Source organism: Antechinus flavipes, chromosome 2 (assembly GCF_016432865.1).
Source record: "Antechinus flavipes isolate AdamAnt ecotype Samford, QLD, Australia chromosome 2, AdamAnt_v2, whole genome shotgun sequence".
NCBI lineage: Eukaryota > Metazoa > Chordata > Mammalia > Dasyuromorphia > Dasyuridae > Antechinus > Antechinus flavipes.
This window is the reverse complement of record NC_067399.1, coordinates 23114986-23139974: the sequence shown is the minus strand read 5'-3', so window position 1 is coordinate 23139974 and position 24989 is coordinate 23114986. Positions and strand designations below refer to the sequence as shown.

The window sequence follows — 24989 nt, the reverse complement described above, 5'->3', positions numbered from 1 at the left end:
AGCTTCTTAGAGAATCAGGGCCCAAGAAAAGGAGAGCCCAGGAGTTGCCTCTTCTATCCCCCTGGAGGAGGGAGTGTCAAGGAAGAGGCACAAAAGTTTCCGCTCCCCCAGTTCCTGGCAGATTAGTAACCTCAACCTACTCTCTCAGGTTCTAGGTCCTGTGGTGTGGGTCCCAGAAAGGGAAGGAAAACCGCTAGCCTTCTATAGCAGGACACAGAGCAGGGAAAAAAAGGACCCCAAACCCCAAAATGGTGCCTCCAGCCCAGACTCACACGATTGAGCAGACTGGCCCCACAAACCTCAAAATGCTTTCAGGGGGAAACCAGGGCAGCTGACAAAAACCCCTGATTTCCCTTCCTTTTCCCCTACTTAGGAGGAAAGAGGATGTGAGAGTTTGGGGAGGGAACTCCATGTCCTTTTTTTACAAGGGACAGGGGGATGGGCAAGAGGAGAAGGGTGGACCTTGAGTCCTTACTGTACCCACCCAGTGGGGGATCCCAGGACTGAGAACAGGAAAGGCCACATGACACATCTGACCCTTCATTTTACAAGGGAGGAAACTGAGGCTTTACAAGGTCACAGCTAGTAAGTAGCAGAGCTGGGATTTGAGCCCAGATTGGTCCCATGGACTGCAAATTCGGTATTTTTTCCTCCATATCATTCTGAATTTATCTCTGTGAGGTAGTATGGTATGGAATACAGGACACTGAATCATTTCCTCACCTTGTGCAAGTTTTTTTCCTTTTTATTTAAATGTACTTGTTGACTTGTCTCCTCCATTCGATTATAAATTCCTCGACTGGGCCAGGCTCTGTGCTAAGCACAAAAAAGGCAAAGAAAGGCACAGAGCCTGGCCCATTTTTATTGTTCAATCAGTTCAGCCATGTTCAACTGTGATGTTTAAAAAGCTTGAGAGATGTGATTTCTGGGTAATGAATCATTTTATTCATCATGATAGCAATAATTAATAAAAAGAATGGAACCCACTCAATGCTGTCAAAATATTGTAGAGGTACCCTGGTTTCCAGAACTAAGGCCCAGGAAGCAGACTGTGTCCTGGGCATGTGTATAACAATAATCCTTTGGGTTATTCTATAAGAAGATAAATTAAGACCCTCCTCCTCGGGAAGTCTGTGTCTAAGGGTCCCTCCTAGAGTCAATAAGGAATATATTCTTTGTGTCCTCTGGCACAGTATTTATCATTTCAGTTATTTCCCATCTAAATCTTGGAGCTAAGAAGGATGGGAGTATTTTGGAATTGCTTTGTGTCTAAATCCACACTTGTTTGGAAAAATGAGATCATGTGATCTAAGAAACCTTTGTATATTTGTACTTTCTGTGTCCTCTTTGTAGATGTAAAAATAAAGAATTTACAGTAGGGAAAACAAAAAGCAATTATCGTTTGCACTCAGGATATCACCCTCTGCTACACTGCGTTGCTTGGATCAGAACCAGGTGTTCACTATGGGATTTAAGTTCCCTTATTTCCCATCTATCATGTGCTCACAATCCCTGTTCCCTGCCGCTGATAGGTACTGAACTCCTGTTCCCATCACAGAACTCAGGTTCTGGGTCCCGCAGGGTGGCCACAACCTCCCAAACCTGAGACAATGACTGTTCCCCGGACCAGAGAACACCTGTATTGTCCCAAGAAATGCTGATTGTGATCCAACAGTGGTTGTGTCTTGGGCCAACTCCTTTCGTGTACATAAGTGGTCCCAGCATCATCAGCATGAATCTCTCCTTAGGAGGGGGCCTTCTACCTGCATTCTGAAACTTAATTAAGCTGTTTATGTCCCTATCGCCCTCTCTCCAGCCTGCTTTGTGGCTCCAGCACCCACAGGGTAGAGGCTGGTTCCAGGCCAGTTATCTGCCCTTAGAAAAGTGGGTGTTCCTGAGGGTGGCAATCACTCTGGTTAACAAGTAATGAGAGAGAACCATTTTAGAAGGAGAGGTGGACCTATTTTAAGAGGGGCGGGGAGAGATCACTTTGATCATATCCTTTACTTCCAAATCACCTCGATACTTGGGCAATCTAGTCAAAGAATTAACCCCCACTAAAGCTGAGTTGAACAAGATTGAGGAAAAAGCGATCCACTTTTTTTTTTATTAGTTAATGGCTAACAGTAGAAAATAAGATTTCAGGGAGGAACAGATTCCCAATCTTAACAGTTACTTATTTAATAATCATTTCTCTCATGACTCTGACCCAGTTTGGTTTTCTTGGCAGATACTGGAGTGGTTTGCAATTTCCTTTTCCAGCTCATTTTACAGATTACTAATTGAGAGACATAAGGGAAAGGATTAGTGCAATGGTAAATTGTGATTCTGTGAACTCTTGATGAAAGTTTGTCTCTTCTAAATGGACAATAAACTGAGGCAAACGGGATTCAGTGACTTGCTCAGGGTCATACAGCTAGTAAGTGTCTGAGGCCAGATTTGAACTCAGGAAGATGAGTCTCCCTGACTCCGAACCCAACACTCTGTTCACTGTGTCAGAAAATTGCACCCAGTAAAATTCTGAGTGACCTCCATAGAATCTAAGTTCCTAAAGGACAAGGACTGGCTCACTTGTGGTGCAACGGGCAAATGAAAACAACTTGTTCCAAGGTCCGTGAAGGATGCTGAACCAGGTGCCGGGACAGAGCTTAGTCAGACATCAAAGACACTAAGGTCATCCCGGGCCATGACCAGTTGTCCGAGTTCTGTCCTGCCCCTGGACTTCAGATTCTGGAAGAGAGCATGAGGCTGAGGACTTTGTACAACTCCGGCTTTCTTAAATCCAATTCACTCTCAAGCCAAGATATTAGCCCAGGTGTCTTTGGTTCTCTTAGAAAATGAAAGAAGGGGAATGCTAGGTGGTGCAATGGATAGAGCACCAGCAAAGAAAGAAAAAAGACATCAAGAAATCAAGAAAAATGAAGGAACAACAACTTAGCAAAGCATCTGACACAAAACAGACTGAATAAACACTTGTTGCTTAAATGACTGAGAGACAAAAAGAAGAAGGAATCATGCAATGACAAATTGTGATTCTGCGAACCATCGACAAAAGCTTGTCTCTTTCTCCTGAACGGACCAGCATGTATGGGTGGGTGTGAGTATACACTGTCAGTCATTATCAAGGCATTGATCTGTCAGATTTAGCTATGCTTTATTGTGAGAGCCAGCTCTGTGGAGGAGAATCACTGGGAAGTGGCAATAATGTGAGAGAAAAAGAAAATCAATAAAAACATTTCTTTCATTTTAAAAAGGGCTTCGTAGGTTTCCATTATTATTATTATTATATTATTGCTATCATCACATAGCTACAGATGGAATGGAGGTTAGACATCAGGAAGGACTTCCTACGTTATGACACAGAAGAGGCTCAGTGGGACTGACTGCTCTGGAGGGTGGAGGGCACTCTCATCTGGTTGAGATGAATTTGTCATTCCAGTCCAGACCATCATCCCAGAGACCCAAAGAGGCTCCAGGAAAAGGCCACAAGACTTTTGTAAGAGGGAAGAGTCTATCCCCCACCTGCTCCAAACAGTAATGTAGTCACAATGAATTAATAGGTATTAAACTAACAGTAAAGATGCTCAAAGTCCTGAACCCTGTGTGAGGTTTAAACAATCCTCTGATTTAATCGAGAACTTGTTGACGGAACCACCAAAATAGCCTATTCTGTAGGAACATCAAAGAACTAAGCCCTGGCCTGATTTCAGTAGTTCCTGAAATGTAAGAGATGGAATGAGTTGCCTATGGAAGAGAAACCTGCAGTAGGAGGAGGAGGAAGCTTCTCCCCTTTGGGGCTACGTGCCTTCTGGCAGGACGGTGTAGAAAGGAGAGAGACCAATAGGAGAACCAGCAGAACACATCGACAGTCTCCAGACAGACGTGGATGGAGGGACCATCCTTCTAAGAGGGAAGGAGTTCAAGCACTGTGAACCCTGGCAGCAGAGAAAAGAGACTGGGAGCCAAGTTAAAGCAGCCCGTCCTACCAGAACCCCCACAAACACAAGGAGCTGCGTGAGACTCTATGAAGAGAAACGACGTCCAGCCCCCACAGCATCACTCTACGTGTAACTGTATGTACCGCTCACTCCCGCTGTGCTTTAAATCTGGATCTCCCTTTGGATTCTGGGTGCTTCTGGGAGGGTTCCACCCAGACTGGGGGTGGGAGCAGGGAGGAGATGTTTTATAACTACTACTCTTGCTATGCCATTGGAGCCAGTTCTTTTGATAAAAGCTAATTATACCTACTGGCTAATTGCTTATAAGAAAGCACCATTAATGCTTATAAATTCAGACCTGCAGATTTACCCCTGGTAAATAGTAGTAGCCACCATCTGGACCCCAACACTCGAGTATGTTGAGTTGGGGAACAGCTCCCAGAAGACCATGCATCCCTAAAATAGTGGGGGGAGGAAGGAGGGATAGATTAGAGGACGCCCTAAAATTCCCTCTAATTCGAATATCTGGGGATTCAGTGCATCATCTGGCCGCCAAATCAAAATAAGCGTAACCCTGGCTGGGATGACTATGAAACTAGAAAAGGCAGAGCCCCTCCCTCTTGTAGCTTCTGGCTTCGTTGGGGTATTCACGAAATATTCAAGAAAAAGAAGATATTTGTCTTGTAATTTAGGCTCTGAGTGGCTTGGAAGCTAGAGAATGAGTCTAGAGAAAGTAAGGCAGACTGCCTGGAGGAGGGTGGAGTTGAGTTGGACCTCTAAGTGTGTGAGTTAGTTTAGAGTGGGATTTGGAGACGTGGAGAAGCTAGAAACAAGTGGGAGAAAGGATGAATAAAGTAAAAAAGGTGTTTGACAGCAACAGCAAGAATAGGCAGTGAGCAACCATGACAGATGTGGTTCATCCAAGGCAATCCCAATAAACTTTGGGCAGAAAATGCCATCCAAATATGGAGAGAGAACTATGGAAACTGAATGTAAACCAACACGTGCTAGATTCACTTTTTCTTCTATATTTTTCCCCCTTATTTTTCCCTTTTGGTCTCATTTTTTTTCTTCCAGAATGATTCATAAGAAAATTTTTTTTTTAATGAATGTACATATATAACCCCCTCCCCCCAAAAAAAGTAGTTTCTGTATGTAACTGAGGAAAATAAAAATGAAAAAAACAAAAACAAAAAAAGCTTGGTCATCGGCAAAAAGGGAAAAATAAAATAAAAGAAGGGTGTGTGGGAGACAGCAAAAGCTCCTGTCTAGTGGGAACAGTGAAAACTAAGAATCATAAGAATTAGAGGTAAAGGGGGATCTCGAGATCCTTTGATCCAGCCTTCTCCTTTCATAGATGGAAAGACTGGATTGAATGCTCCCTGAGGACTCAGAGACCATCTCATCCACCCTCCTTACTTCACAGGTGAAGAAAGAGAGGAAGCAAGGAGCCTAAAAATTATACCAGTATCAAGTGATAGAGCCAGAATTCAGCTCTAGTTCTCCAGAAGCAATCATCTTTAGGGGTGGTGGAGAGGCAGTATCATGGATTATGGCCTGTAGACAGTAGAAATAATTAATCCTTCCAGGGGAGAGTTGAACAAGAAAGTGGAGGCTTGTGGGGTGGAAGTAGGACAAGATCCACGCCTGCTCACAGGCTTTTTGTTCCTCCTTCTACCCCAACACACAGCCCAGACACACACAGAGACCCCCAGGCCACATACCTTATCACTTCCTCCTCTAGATCATAGATCAGAAGTGGGAACAGTTCTAGGGCAGGGTTGTTTGGATAAGCAGGACTCAAATAAGAGGAATGCCAAACAATTCCATGGCTGGCAGTCCTACCGTGGGGTGGCAAGCAAGGAAGAAGGCGGGGAAAGAGGAGGAAGAAGGCGGGGAAAGATGAAGAAGAAAGCAGGGAAAGAAACAGAGAAAGAACCAATCAAGAGATCACTTCTGTTTTTTCCAGGCTGCAGAGCTCCAAAGCATGGAAGGCTGTGGTGAGGAGCAGGAGGAGGGTCTTAAAGCCCTGGCAGGTAAGAGGCTGTCCCCCTTCCCACCAAGTCAGTAGGCACAAGAAGGGGGGAATAAAGAACTCCTTTGGGAGGCAGAAGGGGTCTGGGAAGAATTTCAGCTTTCATCCAGAAGAAATAGCTACAAAGACAGAAACACACACTCACACTCACATACACACTCACACACACACATGCTCACAGATGGACAAAGAGAAACAGCAGAGCAAGATAGTGAAATAAATATAAAATGAGATAAGCCCGAAGCCCAGCACACCAGAGACAGACACACCTGAATTCAGAAATCTGGACGCAGACAAAGAAACAGACAAAGAAAAAAATCATGGCCCAATCCACTGACACAGTGCCCAAACACACAGTCTAGGATGCAGTCTTACTTGGTTCTGTGACTTGCTCTCATTTCTGAGAGGCCAGGGATCATCCATGGTTAGAGAGCTAGCCTTGGAGTGAGGAAAATCAAGGGACTCAAGTCTTTTTTTTTTTTCAGAGAACTAGCCTTGGAGTCAGGAAGATGAGGGAGTCAAGTCCTGTTTTTTCTGAGAGGTAGCCTTGGAGTCAGGAAGATGAGGGACTCAAGTTCTGTTTCTTCAGAGAGCTAGCCTTAGAGTCAGGAAGATGAAGGACTTAAGTCCTATTTCTTCAGAGAGTTAGCCTTGGAGTCAGGAAGATGAAGGATTCAAGTCCCGTTTCTTCAGAGAGCAAGCCTTGGAATCAGGAAGATGAGGGACTCAAGTCCTGTTTCTTCAGAGAGCTAGCCTTGGAGTCAGGAAGATGAGGGACTCAAGTCCTGTTTCTGGCTGGGTAATTTATTCAGATCCTTTAGAGTCCTTCTAAAGACCCTGCTTGCACAGCAGTCACTGCTCTGCTTTGGTAGAGGGACTTTCCTGACAAGGGAATTCCCTACACCAATAAATTCCTGTGCCCGTACCAAAAGAAAGTGTCCCTTGTGCCTATTCTGGCTGGTTTGTCCGACCCTCCATCTGTCTATATGTCTCTATTGACTCCATCTTTGGGGAAATACGCATTGACTTAAACAAATAGCTGCATCTAATCTGAGAAATCATGGCAGGACACTTCCTCTTTCCTTCCCAGCCCTTTCCCCCAAGGCTTTAGCCTGGTTGCAGCCCGCTGTGAGTCATCCTCAGTGCTGTGATCCTTTCACTCAGAGCCCAAAACGTTAGAATCCCCTCACCCTGGCCCCAGCCCCAGCCCCAGCCCCAGCCCCTGCACTTGGGCTTTGAGTCACTGCAGGTTACCTACCACTAGCTGTGGCTGGGGAAGGAGGAAGGGAGGAATCTCAAATAATATTCCCACGTGGGGGTGGAAGACTTACCTGGGAGGAGGAAGAGCTTGTGGGATAGTTGCCAAGTTGACCAAGAAGTCTTGTACAGAGGCAGATGGGAAGATTTTTTCCCGACAGAGGCAAACCTCTCCCTCCACCTTCTGCCCCCCCCCCAAATTCCTCCTTTCTGTCCTAAATCTCACCTTCTCAGCTAAGACTTCGGTTATTTATTTAAGCCTCTGGGTATTTATTGTGGAATTATTGTTTTCCCACGAGAGTCAAGCTGGGTTTGGTACTGAGGTCCTCCCTCCGGGGGGCGCCCTCCCAAAGTACCCCAGTCCTGGTGTCCATAGATCTGTCCAGTCACTGCTAGTCCTGCTCCTGTTTCCTTGTCTTTCCCCTCAACAGCTTCATGGGAAGGGAGCTGGGTCTCCTTCATCAGCCCAGAGATCCCTGGCCTTTCTTAGCTCCAATCACTCAGGGGCCGTCCATCATGATCTCCTCCTTCAGCTTAATCTCATGTAGAAAGGCTCTACCAGGGGCAGCTAGGGGGCGCAGTAGATAGAGCATCGGCTCTGAAGTCAGCAGGACCCGAGTTCAAATCCAACCTCAGACACTTAACACTTCCTAGCTTGTGACTCTGGGCAAGTCACTTAACCCTGATTGCCTCAGCAACAAAAAAGAAAGAAAGACTCTACATGTCCTAGAGAGCCCATCCTGGCCCACAGAATGCCCCTCTGTCATCCCCTCATTTTCAATCTCTACTTATTCGTTTGCTATTTCCTATGGACATGCCTGAGTCTCCCCCATTCTAAAACACCCTTCTCTCCCCTCCCCCAGACTGTCACCCTGGCTCCCTTCTGCCTTCACAACCAACCCCCGGAAAGGCGCCATCTTCAGTAACTGCCTTTCTCCCACTCCGGATGCATCATGGCGCATGTCTGCTCTCCAAGCCCCCACCGACCTCTCAGTCGCCGAATCCAGGGCCCTGTCCCAGTCCTCCCCCCTGAGCTCCCCATGGCCTTTGACACCATCCGTGGCCCTCTCCTCAACACTTTTCTCCACAGTTCCTCCACCTCTGGTCTCCCTGCTTTTTCTCTGGCCGCAGTCCGGTGGCGACTTCCTGGCTTCCTTTAAGTCTTAACTAAAATCCCATCTTTTCAGGAAGCTTTTTGCCAATGCTTCCTAATTCCAGGGCTTCTCTCTCTTAACTATTTCCTATTTATCCTGTACGTAGCTTCTTTGTACTTTGTTTTTGTTTATTGTCTCCTCCTTTCGATTATAAGCTTCTTGAGGGCAGGCCCTGTTTTTTGCATCCCCAGCACACAGCAGGGACCTAATAAATGTTTCCTGATCGACTGAGGGGAGGGCCCATGTCCCCTCCATCAGCCAAGGGCTCCCTGAGTACAGGGGCTCCCTTCCCCATCTGATTAGGAGCTTCGGGCCTGCGTCTCCCCATCAGGCTCCATCCCATCCAGACCTGAGTCTAAATTGTAGCATAATAATGACTCACGTTTTTATAGCCCTTAAAATTTACCCGTAGGTAAGGCCATGTTTTATGCCCATTTCACAGATGAAGAAGGTAGTTTTAAAGGCATGGAAATGTCGACTCTAGGGCGCATCTCTAGCCAGCTCAGAGCTGGGACTGGCCTCCAAGCCCACCGAGCTTTTCAGGTGGCCCCAGGCTACAACTTTATGGACTTTATGGACATAATCATAAGTGATGAGAGCAAGAAGCTTTCCAAGGAAGTCTTCCCCGAAGGATCTGGTGTTTGAGCCCAGGTTTTAGTAGAGAAGGGACCGGACTGGAAGTGGGTGAGGGCAGAGAGCCCCGGGATCAGGGGAGAGTTTCTCTGAAAATCACCTGTTTGTCTGCTGGGGTGGGTCCAAGGGGGTACAGAGGGAGAGGGGAGTCCCCGGGATGAGGGCTGGGGAGCTCCTGAGGCAGGTCCCACGGGCCTCTCTCCCCCAGCTATTCTCGAAGACATTGGGGACAGCCAAAAAAGCAGCGATGCGTCTTCCCTCTCCGAGGAAACCGGCTCGTCTGAAGAGGAAGAGGAGCTGGAAGAGGTAGAGAGACAGCTGACCTCTCCCGGACCACAATCCCCCCGCGTCCCTCCCGGACCCAGCCAGGGCCTTCGCCTGGGGGCCAGGGCCCTGAATGGCAGCCCTGCGGGGCTGGAGCCGGCCTTTAGAAGGGCGAGCGGGACGTTCAGGGGACACGGCCAAGTGGCCAAAAGCTCACTGATGCTGGAAGGGAACTTGGGGGCGATCCGGTCCGACCCCGTCCTTCTGTGGGTGGGGAAGATGAGCCCGAGAGAGTGTGACTCGTCCCACAGCACACGGCGTCAGAGGCGGTTCTCACATACAAAAGGGCCACTAAGATGGCGAGGGAGACCCTACCGGGCGGGGGTCATCCCATGAGGGGGCCCGGAGCCAATGCCAGATTCCTCCCTTTGTCACACTTTAGCAAGGGGCCTGGGAGCAGGACCAGAAGAAGCTGTTGGAGCTAGAACAAGGTGAGTCTATGCCCAGTCCTCTCCCCTTCTCCCTGCCGCTGCCCTCCTAGGAGAGGGCAGCCAAAGCCCCCCAGGGCAGGACAGAAAGCTCCCACCAAGTCCTCGCAGGGCTTGTCCCCATCCTCTGCCCCCGAGACCCGCCAAGCACTTGGCCCATGGGTGCCACCGGCGGGAGGGCGCTCCTGAGACTGTGGGCGGCTGCGGGCAGCCATCCTCCCTGCCGGGGGCCCGGCTCCCAAGCCCGGCCAAGGAGGACGGCATTTCGGAGGGAACCCGCTCTCCCAGAGACCCCCGACCACCAGAAGGGCAACAAAGCTCATCCCCCGCGCCATGGCGGCTGCCCTGCCCGTCCCTTCCATAAGGGGACCGGGCTCAGGAACTACCACCTCTGGGCGCCGGGTCAGGCCGGGGCCAAAGCCTAGGACCGAGGTGGGGGGCAGGGGAGGCACCGCAGGAGTCGGCCCCGAGCCACAATCGGGGCCCAGGCTGGGGGAAGTCCCGGGCGGGCGTCCCAAGCAGAACCACAAGCCTAAACTGGGGAGAAGGAGGGGCAGTGGTCAGCGGGCCAGTACGGAACTCGGCCCCCTGGGAGGGAGGGAGCAGGGCCCTCGGGCTGGGTCAGTGAGAGGGGGGCTCGGCCCTCACTGCCCTTCTGCAGCCTCCCAGGCCCTGCTGGCCGAGCTGTCTGTCCTGGAGGCCGAGTGCCAGATTGAGAGGTCCTGCAGGGAGCGGGCCGAGGAGTACGCTGCCCAGGTGAGTGAGGCTCCCCCCGAGGCCCAGGGATCCCCTCCTCCTCTCCACCTGCCCAGCAGCCTGCCCTCCCCGGACTCAGGAAAGGTCCAGCCAAGCCCTGGGCCCTCAGGGGAGAAGCGGCTGAAGCCCTTCCCAGAACTGCCCCTCCCCAATGCCGGAGGCTCCTGGAGGGACAAGGCTCTCTTCCCCGAAGGATCTGGGACTCCCTGGGGGAAAGCCTCCCATCCACACACACCAGACCGAGGGGCTCCCGGGGCAGGGGATGTGTCCCACCCACCCCCCAGACCGAGGGGCTCCCGGGGCAGGGGATGTGTCCCCCCCACCCCCCAGACCGAGGGGCTCCGGGGCAGGGGATGTGTCCCCCCCACCCCCCAGACCGAGGGGCTCCCGGGGCAGGGGATGTGTCCCACCCACCCCCCAGACCGAGGGGCTCCCGGGGCAGGGGATGTGTCCCCCCCACCCCCCAGACCGAGGGGCTCCCGGGGCAGGGGATGTGTCCCCCCCACCCCCCAGACTGAGGGGCTCCCGGGGCAGGGGATGTGTCCCCCCCACCCCCCAGACCGAGGGGCTCCCGGGGCAGGGGATGTGTCCCACCTCCCTCTCTCCCCAGCCGGTGTCCTACCTCTCCCCACCCCCTTGCTCTCTCCCCTGCAGGTGAGGCAGGAGAATACGGAGCTGAAGCGATTAAGCGTCCTCCTCCTCCCCAGCCTGGGCCCGGAGCCTCTGCCCATCCGCCAGGAGCAGGGCCCCCCCTCAGAGCCCAGCCTGAGCCCAGAACAGCAGCACATCAGAGGTGAGAAAGGCGGGGGGACCCCAGCTCGGGGGGGAGGCGGGTTGGGGGCTGAGCAGGGCCCTGAGCCAGCCCCCACCTCCCTGCCCTGGCTCTAGGGTATCACTCATGAACAGGAGGCGAGCTTAGAGAACTCAGGCCTGAGCCGGGACTAGCCCCCGGCCCCAATGGGAGAAAAGCATCATGGGCCATGGAAGCGGGTCCCGGGCGCTGTCCAGGCTCAGGCAGTGAGTCCTGCCTCGTCCCCAAGCAAAGGACCATGACCAAGCCCACATGTCCCCCCGCCTCGGTCTGAGGGTCTCCCCGAATCTGAGCTACTTCTGTTCCTCTCAAGATCTTGGGGCGCAGGTGACCGAACTCCTCCGAGAGAAGAAAGAACTGAGCCTTCAGGTGCAAGAGCTCCAGAGGCAGCTGAAGGAGCAGGAAGCCCAGGTGGGAACACGGGGGGCTCTCTGTGTCCCTTCCTTCCCTCTCTCTGCCTCGGCCTCCCCTTTCCCTGCTCCATCTCCCCCCTCCTTTCCCTCTATCTCCCCCACTTCCTCTTTCCCTTTCCCTGTGGTCCCCTCCCAGAATGGGGGCTTTGGGGCAAAGCTGGAGACGGCAAAATGGGGGGAGAGAGGGTGTATGTAAATCCAGCTCTGACAAGCTTTTAGTGGGGGGGGGGAGACAGAGACAGAGAGAGAGACAGAGAGACAGAAAGAGACAAAGAGAGACAGAGACAGAGAGACACACAGAAAGAGAAAGAGACAGAGAGAGACAGAGAGAGAGATAGAGAGAGACATAGACAGAGAGAGAGAGACAGAGAGAGACAGAGACAGAGACAGAGAGAGAGACAGAGAGACAGAAAGAGACAAAGAGAGACAGAGACAGAGAGACAGAGAGAGAGATAGAGAGAGACATAGACAGAGAGAGAGAGACAGAGAGAGACAGAGACAGAGACAGAGACAGAGAGAGAGACAGAGAGACAGAAAGAGACAAAGAGAGACAGAGACAGAGAGACAGAGAGAGAGATAGAGAGAGACATAGACAGAGAGAGAGAGAGACAGAGAGATAGAGAGACAGAGACAGAGAGACAGAGAGAGACAGAGACAGAGAGATAGAGAGAGAGACAGAAAGAGAGAGAGAGACAGAGACAGACAGAGACAGACAGAGACAGACAGAGACAGAGACAGAGAGAGAGACAGAGAGACAGAAAGAGACAGAGACAGACAGAGACAGAGAGAGATAGAGAGAGACATAGACAGAGAGAGACAGAGACAGAGAAAGACAGAGAGACAGAGACAGAGAGATAGAGAGACAGAAACAGAGAGAGAGACAGAGACAGAGAGAGACAGAAACAGAGAGAGACAGAGACAGAGAGAGACAGAGACAGACAGACAGAGACAGAGAGAGACAGAGACAGACAGAGACAGAGACAGAGAGAGAGACAGAAAGAGAGACAGAGAGACAGAAAGAGACAAAGAGAGACAGAAACAGACAGAGACAGAGAGAGATAGAGAGAGACATAGACAGAGAGAGACAGAGACAGAGAGAGACAGAGAGAGACAGAGAGAGACAGAGAGACAGAGACAGAGAGAGAGACAGAGACAGAGACAGAGACACAGAGAGAGACAGAGAGAGAGAGACAGACAGACAGAGACAGAGACAAACAGACAGAGACAGAGAGAAAGAGAGAGAGAGAGAGAGAGAGAGACAGAGACAGAGACAGAGAAGGAGAAGGAGGAGGAGGAGGAGGGGAAGGATTCCCCTTCTGGAGCCTATAGGGGGTGGCTGAATGTGGCTTAGTGAACAGCTCTGTCTTTCCTGTCTGTCCCCTTGCGCTTCTGTCCACATCTGTCTGTCTTTGCCTTCTGTATCTGTGTCCGCCCCCCTGTGGGCTCAGGGTCTGCCACGGGCCCACAGCTGTCCGGGGCACCGTCCGTGTTGTGTCCGTCCCTCCGCCCTCCTCCCTCCGCCCGGCGCCCGTGGCTGGCTGGGAACGGCTCCGGCTCCTGGGCTTGTCCGGGCTCAGGGTCCCCAACCTTGTCCCCCAGATCCAGAAGGAGCGGCTGGAGCAGCGCTCCCTGCAGGCGTCCGTGGGACAGTCTCAAAGAGCGCTGGCGAAGCTGAAGCGGGGTGAGTGAGGGGCCTGGGGGGCGAGCGCCCACCTATCCCGCTGCGGGGAGAGGTCCCTTGTTGGGGTCACAGTGGGGGGGGACATCCTCCTCTCCGGCCTCCTTTCCATCCTCCCCCTCCCCTCCCCCCAGTGTCCCACCTGGTGCTGCAGGAGTGCGGGGAAGCCTTGCAGCAGCTTCACCTAGAACAAGACCTGCGCCAGCAAGCCGAGAGCTTCGCCCACAAGGTACCACCTGAGCCCCCCCGGGGCTGGGCCGGGAGACGTGGGGCCCCTGGGGCAGAGGCGCTGGGGCGTCATAAAGCACCTGCTGTGTGCCAGGGCGCTCTGCTGTACCCGGGAGGGGGAGACAGAGGGACGAGGTCCGTCCTAGTGCGGCCCCTGGATACTCTCGAACCCCCCTGTCCCGACACAGCTGCCCCACGTCCGGTCCCACGTCCGGCCCCGGGGCCGTTTCCTGACCTCCCAACCCCCCCTTAGATGCTGGTGGAGAAGAAGGAGGCCCACCGGCAGAGCGCCATCCTCCTGCAGCACCACGCCCCCGGGGCCCAGCTGTCCGCGGCCCTGGAGGAGGCGGCCACCTTGGGCAGAGCCCTGGAGGAGGCAAAGCGCCAGCACGGGGAGCAGGTGAGGGGGCCATGGCCTGCAGGAGGGCCGGGGCTTACTGACCCCGCCTGGCCTGGGCACTGAGGGGGGAGGAAGTTCAGAGCTCCGGACAGAGCCCCGCCCAGGGACCCCCCGCCGGCGGCGGTCCCTTCCGGCAAGGCCCACCGAGCCAACAAAATCCCCGGAGCTAGAGTATCTGCACCCCGAATCCATGGTTGCTGAAATACATTTGTGGGCATCCGGGATTTGGAGCTAAAAGGTTCCATAGATGCAGAAAGACCTGAATTCAAGTCCCACCTCTTTATGACCCTGGAAAAACTACTTCCCTTCTGTGCCTCAGTTTCCTCACCTGTAAAATGAAGTGGTTGGACTCAGCCCCTCCAGCTAGCTAAGTCTATGGTCTTTGTACCTGCAATTCAATTCAGCAAGCATCGATTAAGCACCTAGTGTATACTCTATACCAGGCTACATACTAGACACACCAAAATAAAAGGGCATAAAGAGTCCCTGACTCCGAGCTGTTCCTGTTCTGCTGGAGACGCAACATGCACACATATAACAACAACTATTACTACAAGCATTTATATGGTACTTAATGTGTGCCAAGCATTTTACAATTATTATCTCATTTAGACCCATTTTACAGATGAGGAAATTGAGGCAGCTAGGAGGTGTCATTTGAACTTCTTGGCAATTCTGGTAGGTCCATGCTGTTATGATCCATTTCACAGATGAAAAAACTGAGGCAAACAGCTTAAGTGCCTTGCCCACGAGCTAGAGCCACGTTGGGATGACCGTCACAGCCTGCATTTGCATCACATTTTGAACACATTTAATGTTCACAGAGAAGCAAAAATGGAATCTATACCAAGCATTTTCATGGAAGAGCAGCCATGGGAGGGGATCAGCAAATGGCTGCTGGCGTAAAGGGGCCCTGGAGCTGTGCGAGGTGGAGGGGGGGCATCCCTGGCAGCAGAGACGGGCCTAGACAAAGGCTCGGAGGCGAGAGATGGAGCGCCCTGGGCAGGGAGCGCCAGCCTCCCTCCCATACACTCTTGTATGTGCCTCATGGTTCACCTGCCGCCTCCTCCGCAGGAAGGCGTCTCCGAGGGCAGGGACGGCTTCTGCTTTTCCTATGAACCCGCAGTGTTTGTCTCAGTGCCTGGCATGCAGTAAGCGCCTAATAGATGCTGGTTCGGTGACTGCCGGGTTATTTTGGATGCAGCGCAGAGTTCCTGAGGGGAAGGCCAATGGGATGTGCCTGGATGAGAGGCCCCAGACTGAGGAGGCTGGAGGGGACGGTCTTGGGGGTTCCTCCAGCTCTCACCCTAGGTCTTCCCGCCCTGCTCTCCCTCCAAGCCCGAGAGCCTCGGGGACGGAGCCGGATGGCCCCCTTCCCTGACTTTGTCCTGCCGAACCGCAGGTAGCGTCCTGGGAAGCGGAAGTGGGCTGCCTCCGGCTGCGGCTGAAGGAGACCGAAGAGAAGAACTCCCAGCTGGAGGCTCTGGGTGCGTTTTCCCCACCTTCCCCTCCTGAAACCCCCCTTCTCGCTGCCTCTCAGCACGGACTGGGGGAACCCTGTCAGGCGGAGAGACTGAGACGGGGGAGCCGGGAGGGGGAGCCGGGGTTCACAGACTGAGGTGCGGGAGCCGGGAGGGGGAGCCGGGGTTCACAGACTGAGGCGCGGGAGCTGGGAAGGGAAACCTGGGGTTCACAGACTGAGGCCCGGGAACCGGGAGGGGAAACCCGGGGTTCACAGACTGAGGCGCGGGAGCCGGGAGGGGGAGCCGGGGTTCACAGACTGAGGCGCGGGAGCCGGGAGGGGGAGCCGGGGTTCACAGACTGAGGCGCGGGAGCCGGGAGGGGGAGCCGGGGTTCACAGACTGAGGCGCGGGAGCCGGGAGGGGAAACCCGGGGTTCACAGACTGAGGCGCGGGAGCCGGGAGGGGAAACCCGGGGTTCACAGACTGAGGCGCGGGAGCCGGGAGGGGAAACCTGGGGTTCACAGACTGAGGCGCGGGAGGGGAAACCCGGGGTTCACAGACTGAGGCGCGGGAGCCGGGAGGGGGAGCCGGGGTTCACAGACTGAGGCGCGGGAGCCGGGAGGGGGAGCCGGGGTTCACAGACTGAGGCGCGGGAGCCGGGAGGGGAAACCCGGGGTTCACAGACTGAGGTGCGGGAGCCGGGAGGGGGAGCCGGGGTTCACAGACTGAGGCGTGGGAGCTGGGAGGGGAAACCCGGAGTTCACAGACTGAGGCGCGGGAGCCGGGAGGAGGAGCCGGGGTTCACAGACTGAGGTGCGGGAGCCGGGAGGGGGAGCCGGGGTTCACAGACTGAGGTGCGGGAGCCGGGGTTCACAGACTGAGGCGCGGGAGCCGGGGTTCACAGACTGAGGCGGGGGAGCCGGGAGGGGGAGCCGGGGTTCACAGACTGAGGCGCGGGAGCCGGGAGGGGGAGCCGGGGTTCACAGACTGAGGCGCGGGAGCCGGGAGGGGGTGCCGGGGTTCACAGACTGAGGCACAGGAGCTGGGAGGGGGAAGCTGAGGTTCACTTTTCTCATTTGTGGAAGGGAAACGCGAAGCGCCGGCGCTTAGTCCGAGGTCACCCAGCGGGGGCAGAGTCAGACCTGGACTTTGGACCCAGATCCGGGACCCGGCGCTTCTCGCTCCCTGGGACTTCTGGGAGGGGCTGCAATCGCAGGGGAAGTCCCTGGAGACTGAGGAGTTCATTCCCCGCCTTTGTCTACAGTCTGTGCCCTGCAAGAAAGCGTGAAAAAGGCCGAGACCCCGCCCCAGGAGCCAGAGGCCCCGCCTCCTGCTCCACCCCCGCCGCCGCCCCCCCTGCCGCCGCCCTCTGCCCCCCCACTGGAGTAAGTGTCCCCCAAAGGCCCCGGAAGGTGATGGGAGGGACAGGTCTGAGCCCGGGGGACGGCTGGGGCGGGAGGGAGGGGAGCCAGAGAAGGGGGTGTCAGGTGGGAGGGAGGAAGGAGGACACCCTGCTAAGCCCCTCCTGCCCCCCCCAGCCCCCTTCAAGCCATCCGGATGCGGCGAGCCCCGAATTCCCAACCAGGTCAGTGAGGGGAGGGAAAATGCGCCTCAGAGGCCGTTGGAGAAGCTGGGGGGAGGGGGGGAGGAGAGGGAGGATGGAACAGCCCTGGGGGAGGGAGGGATGACAGCCGGGGGTCCACAGTGGGGGACACCTTTAAGACCAATGTCAAGCATGGCCTTTATGTCTAAGGGGAAAGGGCAAAAACCAGGGAGGGCCCAGGAGGATACTGGGGAGAAGACGGGAAGGGGAAAGGAAGCCTGGTGCAAGAGGAGGTGGGATCCCTTCTCATGGGCCTCTGCCCCTCCCCCAATGTCCCCAGCCCCCGCAGCCCCCTCCCTGGAAGACAAGAAGGCGAAGGCGGTGCAGGAAATGATGGACAGGATCCGTAAGGGAGTCGTGCTGAGACCGGCCGCCAGAAAGGACCCCGGTCAGGTACGGGCTCCCCGGGAAGCCTGACTCCGCCCTCCCTCCCACCCCAAGGCCTCCGGCCCATGGAAGGGCAGGGGGCGGCTCCATTTGATGGAAACGTGGTAATCGCTCTGTGCCTCAGTTTACTCATCTGTAAAACAAATAATAAGTTCTGTGTAAATGTTAGCTATTATAAAATGCTTAACACAGTGCCTGGCACATAGTGGGTGTTGTGTAAATCTTAGCTAGCCTGGCACATAGTAGGTTCTGTGAAAATGTTAGCTATTATAAAGTGCTTAATACAGTGCCTGACACATAGTAGGTGCTGTGTAAATGTTAGCTATTATAAAATGCTTAACACAGTGCCTGGCACATAGTAGGTGCTGTGTAAATGTTAGGTTTTGCCTAGCACATAGTAGGTGCTGTGTAAATGGTAGATTTTGCCTGGCACATAGTAGGTGCTGTGTAAATGTTAGGTTTTGCCTGGCACATAGTAGGTGCTGTGTAAATGTTAGCTATTATAAAGTGTTTAACACGGTGCCTGGCACATAATAGGTGCTGTGTAAATTTTAGCTTTTGCCTTGAACATAATAAGTGCTGTGTAAATGATAGCTATTATAAAGTGCTTAACACAGTGCCTGGCACATAGTAGGTGCTGTGTAAATGTTAGCTAGCCTGGCACATACAAACCCAGGAAGGGGGGAGATAAATGAGACATCTAGTTTGCATGGACTATCAAGTGAGGGAAGAAGCCTTGCAGAGTAAGGTCACCCAACTCGGAGCGATCCCAAAGTCAGAAGGGCCTAGAGATGCCCTTTCAAGGCAAAGAGGCCCAGGAGGGTTCCACTGCAGGTACAGTGACTGCATGGGGACGTTCTCGCCCGTGTGATTCTTTAGTCCCAAGGGAGGGTGCAAGTGGGAGAGAGGGGTTTGAAATAAGTGACATAAAGATAAAATGTTTGAAGGTGGAGTCTGTGTCCCCTTCTTTTTCTTCCCAGGACCGAAGCAAGCGTAGGAGTGCTGCCATCACAGAGCTACAGACCATCCTGGTGAGAAGCTATACCTGGGGGCCAGGAGGGAAGGGAGGGCAAACATGGTACTGCTGGGCACGAGCCACTGACAAGATCCAGTCCTGGCCAGACCCCTCTTGCCCACGAGCAGAAGAGCTGAGAAACTTGCTGGAACCACACTAGACCTCGGGGAGGCCCTGTAGAACCCAGAGGGAATAGGGGAGGGAAGTGCTAATGGTGGGATTTCAGGCACAGTGATGGGGCAGTTGTTTGGGGAGCTCATAGGATTTCAGACTGGGACATGGAGCCACCTCCCTTGTGCCCTCTCTATGATTCTCACCCTGGTTCAACCGAGTGTCCTGTGCAGCCAGGAGTCTCAGGAGGATTGAAGCTGGTTCTGGATGCCATCCCTGGGGCAGGGCTTTGACCAATTGGACCAGAGGATAGTGACCAGGATGAGAAGGGCACAAAGGACCACGCTGTGGGAAGAGACCCTGAAGGAAATGGGAAGGGCCAGCTTGGAGAGGACGGGGTGCAGGGGATGGGGGCACGTAACAGCTATCTTCCAGGATGGAAAGAGGAATTATGTTACTTTCCTCGGCCTCTGAGGACAGAAGCAGGAGTTATAATGGAGAATGCACAGAGGCAAATGTTAGCTTTAGACAAAGAAAATTGCAAAGATTAGAGCAACAGGAGGTGGTGAGTTCACCGCCATTAGAGGTATTCAAGCAGAGCCACATGATCATTTGTTGTTGCACGTAGCGTGGTAAGAGCAGACGTGCTTTGAGGCCGTTGCCGTCTGAGACTCCCTAACTCCCTGAAGAGTTCCCTTGCAGAATGTTCAAGGATCAGGAGCTACTTGTGGCCCAGTTCCAGGTGGACCTGAGGACTCTGTAGCTGCTGCTTTCCCTTGCTCCCCTCCTCTTGTGAATGGAGAGTAAGGGGGGGGTCTCTTACAGAGCTCTCCACCCCCAGGCTTCCAAATGCCGGCCCCTACACAGGGGCAGCAGAAGAAAGAAGAGCAGCCGGAAGGACCCCGACGGGCAGCTAGCGGCCATCCTGCAGAGAAGGCGCCACCTGCTCGATTCCACTTCGGGGGGATCCCAGGATGGTCTGGGGACAGGGGGCAGAGGCGTGGTCCCCAAGGCTGAGGTTCAGGACTCCAAGACCCAGGGTCAGCGTGAAGATTGGAGTTCTGGGGACAGAGTCGTTCCGAGAGGCACGGCTGGGGCTATTCCAGGAGGCCTTCCTGGAGCAGGTCAGATGACCCCTTTACTTGGGCTAAAAAGCCATCAGGGGACTGAACGACGCTTTGGCAGGGAGCCGTGGGAATGCCCCCCGAGGCCATCAGCAGCGGGTCAGGCCTCCATCCCCCCGGCCCAGGTCAGCTTAAGGACCACAGCTCCGTCCAAGGCTTCTGTCCTGTGGGGCCAGCCCGAAAACCTATAAGGAAATCACGTTTCTTCCCCTAACCCCCTCACCTGACCAGAACATCCCAGGGAGGACGTGACAGGAAGAGGAGACCAAGGAGCGCCTGACAACTCTCTGAGGGAGGAGGGAGGAGTAAGACTGAGGAAAAAAACTGAGACGTGGGATTGATCATTTTCTCCTTCTCAGAAAACAAGGACTCGGACTTCAAATGTCCCCAATCCTCCGGCCTCCTCCACTCAAGGGTGAGCTTCACCACAGTCAAGGACACCGACCTCTCAATGATATAAAAGAAACATCACGTAAACCATAAAACTCTGAAAACGGAAACAATGACTGAGATATTGCACATTTTGAGGTGCGGTGTTAGTATTATCGTCAGTCCTCATTCGGTGAGTGCCGACTGTTACGGAACTCTAGGATTACAGAATATGAGCATTAGAAGATGTCAGTAACCTCCTTGTCCAATCCATGCACAAAAGGAAGCCTTGCCCTGACATATATAACAAGAGGTGGTCCACTTACCAGCGTGGAGACCCCTGAAGTAAATCAGTCAACGACCCTTTATTTTTTTATTTTATTTTTTCTTAGAGCTTTTTATTGACAAGATATGTGCATGGGTAATTTTCCAGCACTGACCCTTGCAATAGCAACTTTTCCCCTCCTTCCCCTCACCCCCTCCCCCAGATGGCAGTAGTCCAATACACTCAACAAGCCTTTATTCAGTGTCTTCCATGTGCTCCATATTGCGTTAAATGCTAGGAATATAAAGATCAAAGGGAAAGCATCCCTGACCTCAGAGAGCTTATATGCTACCCCGGAAAGCAACACAGCCAAAATATAGACAGGCCACACAATGTGAAGGTCGCGGAGGATCTCAGCGGCCATCCAGTCCAAGCCTGACCTAAGCGGGGGTTCCTCAGCATCCACTGTTGGCGCAATTCATAAGCCTTTTATGAGCACCTTCTGTGCGTCAGGCGCTGTGCTAGAGACTAAACATACAGAGACAAAAAAATAAATGAAATAATCCTTATCCCTAAGAAGTTTACTTTCCACTCGGTCATCTATTCTCCTACTCACGGGGAGAGGGCTTGGTAGAAAGAAGGTCAACATAATAAAAATCCTCATACCGTTAGGTTTGAGGTTGTGACTTTTTTCTTGCACTTAATGTATTTTAATTTTTTCCAATTACATGTAACCATAATTTTCAACATTCATTTCTGTAAGATTTTGATCCCAATTTTTCTCCTTTCTCCCTCTTCCCTTTTCCTTCCCCAAGACTGTAAGCAATCTGATATAGATTATACACGTATCATCATTTTAAACATATTTCTACATTAGTCATGTGATGAAAGAAGAATCGGAACAAAAGGAAAAAAACACGAGAAAGAAAAAAAAAACAAAAAACAAATTTTAAAAAGTAAAAATAGTCTGTCTCAATCTACATTCAGCCTCCATAGTTCTTTTTCTGGGTGAGGATGGCATTTTCCATCACCGGTCTTTTGGAATTGTTTAGGATCATTATATTGTTAAGACAAAGTCTATTGTAGTTGATCATCACACAAGAGCTAAACGTGAGCTAGTTGATCATCACACAATCTAACGAAGTTTTTTAAACTTGTTAATGGAAACAACTAAACAATCAGTTGCCAAAGTTGTCAATTGTGACCTTGACATAAAAAGAGATATGAGAAGACCCATCCCCTTCTTCTTGGCAGAGAGGGGTAAATATGGAATATAGCATATTACCCAGAAGGTCAAACTCTGAGAATATGTTTGTTTTGCCCAACTACTTTTTTTTTTTCCTCTGGGAGAAGGATGTATTGGGATATGAGGCAAAAGCATAATATGTTAAGAAAATCTAATTTAAAAATATAGATATAGTTTGGAGTTTTTTTAAGACAAAAATTGCAATAGAAAAAGTCCAGAATGGGGATTTAGAAGGCTTCGTTTCTGGCCCTGATTCCATCACTAATTTATGTATGCCATTGGGTATATTTGCTCTGAGCCACAGATTCATGAAGCTAAGAGTTTGGACCACATGGTACGGGCCCGGGGAGGGGACACATGATTCATAAGTCACAGGATCGGGGTTCAGTTTTACCTCTGATGCTGACTCCTATATCCCCTTGGACAAACTAGTTCATTGGTTTTCTCAGTAAAGAGAAAGCTAGATTAGATGGTCTCTGAGAGATCCTCGCAAGTTCTCTGAAGGCCCTTTGGGACCTGAATCCTAGATTTAGAGACGCTTCCAGTTCTTACCCTTTGTGTTCTCAAATCCTTTCCAAGTTTCATTTAGACACCCCAAAGCCCTTTCCACGACTAAGTGTGGGGCTGGAAAAGCTGGAGCCAGGTGAGCTTCATACAATTAGGCAGATTCAGAACTGGATGAATGGATGGCCACACACAAAAAGTAAAGGAGCTTTCCAGTGGAGAGCCCCAGCTTTCGTCCTTGGCCCCGTGCTGAGTGACAGTTTTACCAGTGACTTGAATAAAGGCCTCTTTGTGCCCAGAAATAAGCCAGGGCTCTTATCCCAGCCAATCACAAGCAATTCCATGCCGTGCTGAGCACGTTCCTTCTGGGCTCTGTATTCAAACCTAGCCACTTCTCTGCCTCAGTTTCCTGATCTGTAAATTGAGAGAGCTAGATTAGATAATCTCTGAGCTCCTTCTTGCTCTAGAACAATGTTCCTGTGACTCCTTCACTCAAGGAAGCATGAGAACCATCTTCAAAATCTGGAGGTCTCTCTGAACAAATCCTTGCCTCTAATCCCTTCGACTCTGGCTGTGTCCCAAGGAAATAAGATGAAGAAGGGAGCCTAGGAAGCAGATAAGGGAGGAAAAGAGACCAGAATAGAGATATGGTGGAGGGGGGGCACAAAGTGGGCTGAGACAGACAGGGAAGGGAGGGGAACGGAAAGAAGACAGGTTATGTCAGATTGGCTAAGATGCTTGCTTTTTTTTTTTCTGATTCTTTCCCTTGTTGAGCTGATGTTTCTTGTCCCGCGTGATAATTATGGAAATACGTAGAGAAGAATTGAACATGTTTAACCCGTTTTGGATTGCTTACTGTCTAGGGGACGAGGAAGATGGAGATGGAGAAAAATCTGGACCACAAGGTTTTGCAACGGTGAATGTTGAAAACTACCTTTACATGGATTTTAAACATAAAAAGCTATTATTAAAAAAAAAAGTGCCATGAATACTATTTTTTCCAGAGAACTGATTGTTAAATTTTTATCAGCACACCACTGCCTTGCATCATAGACCGTCTGAGAGCAGAGGGACCTCGGCGTATAGACTGGCAGAGCAGGGACAGATCTTAGGACATAGAATGTTGGAGCTAGAAGGGAACTTAGAACATATTGTCAGAGTTTAGAAGGCCCTTGGAGACTGATACCAATATGAAGCAACTGAAGTTCAGAAAAGAAGATTCAGCAAAATGAGCAGCTGAGGCAAGGTTTCCTGGCTCCCAGTCTGGTGGCCTCCCCTCCATTCCTGAGCAGGACTGAAGAACCTGGCTTCGAATTGTCCCCAAAGTCACCACGGCTCAAATGCCCTGTCCTGTCAGTGGCCATCACTGGGCAATAAACTGGAAACAGAAGGAACAAAACAGAAACAAACATCTCACTCCCGCCCCCCTGCCCCACCACCACCACCACCACCAAAAGCACATATCGGAGCCAGGAAAAAAAGAGAAAAGGGGAAAGTAACTTTACCAGTTCATCCACCAGCTTGTGTGTGACCTTCAACCTCTGATGCAATGGGAAAGAAAGAGACCATCCCAATGTGGCCAGTTTTTAACAAATCGTCAATTAAAGGAGACTATGCTCATCCACAAGGTACACTCAGGGTGTCTCCATCTTGGGCTCTCTGAGGATGTTGAAGACCCAGGGTCCAGAGGGAAGGCAAGCCCCCTCATGCTTGGAAGAGGGGGAATATCAATTCCTCCATAGCCAAGAGCCCTAGAGCTAAGAGATTTGACATTCTCTCTGTTTCTGCCACTGTCTCTCTGTCTCTCTGTGTCTGTGTCTGTCTCTGTCTCTCTTTGTGTCTGTGTCTGTGTCTGTCTCTCTGTCTCTCTCTGTCTCCATCTCCCTGTCTCTGTCTCTCTATCTCTCTCTGTCTTTCTGTCTTTCTGTGTGTCTCTGTCTCTCTCTCTGTCTCTATCTCTGTCTGTCTCTGTCTCTTTGAGCCTCAGTCTCTTTGTCTGTAAAATAAGGACACTAGAGAGAATGGCCTCTGAGGTCCCTTACAGTTCCAGAACTAGGATCTTATGACATTTAATATGCTTAAATTCTCCACCTTAGGTTCAGAGCATCAACATCATCAGTGTGAGGTGGAAGAAGGGAAGGATGGAGAAAGGGTTGTAGTGGATTGCAAGCTCACCGTGAGCCAACAACGGGATGGGACGGAAAAGGACTAAAGCGATCTTGTTGTAGTGTGAAGGACTATGGGACAGCCCTCCCCTCCTTCACCCTCAGAGCACCTTTGCAATATTGTGTTCAAGGCTGAGCTAGGAAGGACTTTGATGAGCTAACTAGTATCCAGAGAGGTTTGGAGAGGGGAAAGACACCATATTACAACAGTATCCCAGAAGATTGACTCATAGAGGTTCAGCGTGGATGGCATGGGGACTTGACATGATGTGGATTTCTGACTGGATTACCTCCGCAGACAGTGGGATCTCTCAGAACCTTCTTTCTACCTACTCTAGGGAATAATTTTATCAATGCCCCAAGTTCTCTCTGCCAACCACAACCACCTTTCAGGACCTCATCAGGTTCACCCTCAATGGGAGTCTGAGCAAGAGCTGGGTGACCACTCCTCAGCTTCACAATGTGCTTAGATATGTCCAGAGAACACATATACATATATTGGATTTAACTTCTACTTTAACATATTTAACATGTATTAGTCAACCTGCCATCTGGGGGAGGGGTGGGGGGAAGGAGGGGAAAAGTAGGAACAGAAGGTTTTGCAATTGTCAATGCTAAAAAATTACCCATGCATGTATCTCATAAATAAAAAGCTATAATTTAAAAAAAAAAAAAAAAGATA

The 24989-nt window shown here is 51.8% G+C and overlaps 1 protein-coding gene across 1 annotated transcript; it reads left to right on the top strand.

Moving 5' to 3' along the window:
• Nucleotides 1–1495: 1495 nt before the first annotated feature.
• Nucleotides 1496–21091, top strand: LOC127547403 (shootin-1-like). Its single transcript, XM_051974315.1, has 16 exons — nt 1496–4073; nt 5908–5974; nt 9226–9323; nt 9724–9772; nt 10431–10525; nt 11180–11318; nt 11650–11747; nt 13349–13430; nt 13562–13656; nt 13909–14055; nt 15458–15542; nt 16783–16903; nt 17057–17103; nt 17402–17514; nt 18489–18539; nt 19476–21091. The coding sequence occupies exons 2-16, from the start codon at nt 5926–5928 to the stop codon at nt 19947–19949; spliced, it is 1743 nt and encodes a 580-aa protein (XP_051830275.1). The 5' UTR covers nt 1496–4073; nt 5908–5925; the 3' UTR covers nt 19950–21091.
• The last annotated feature ends 3898 nt before the right edge of the window (nt 21092–24989 follow it).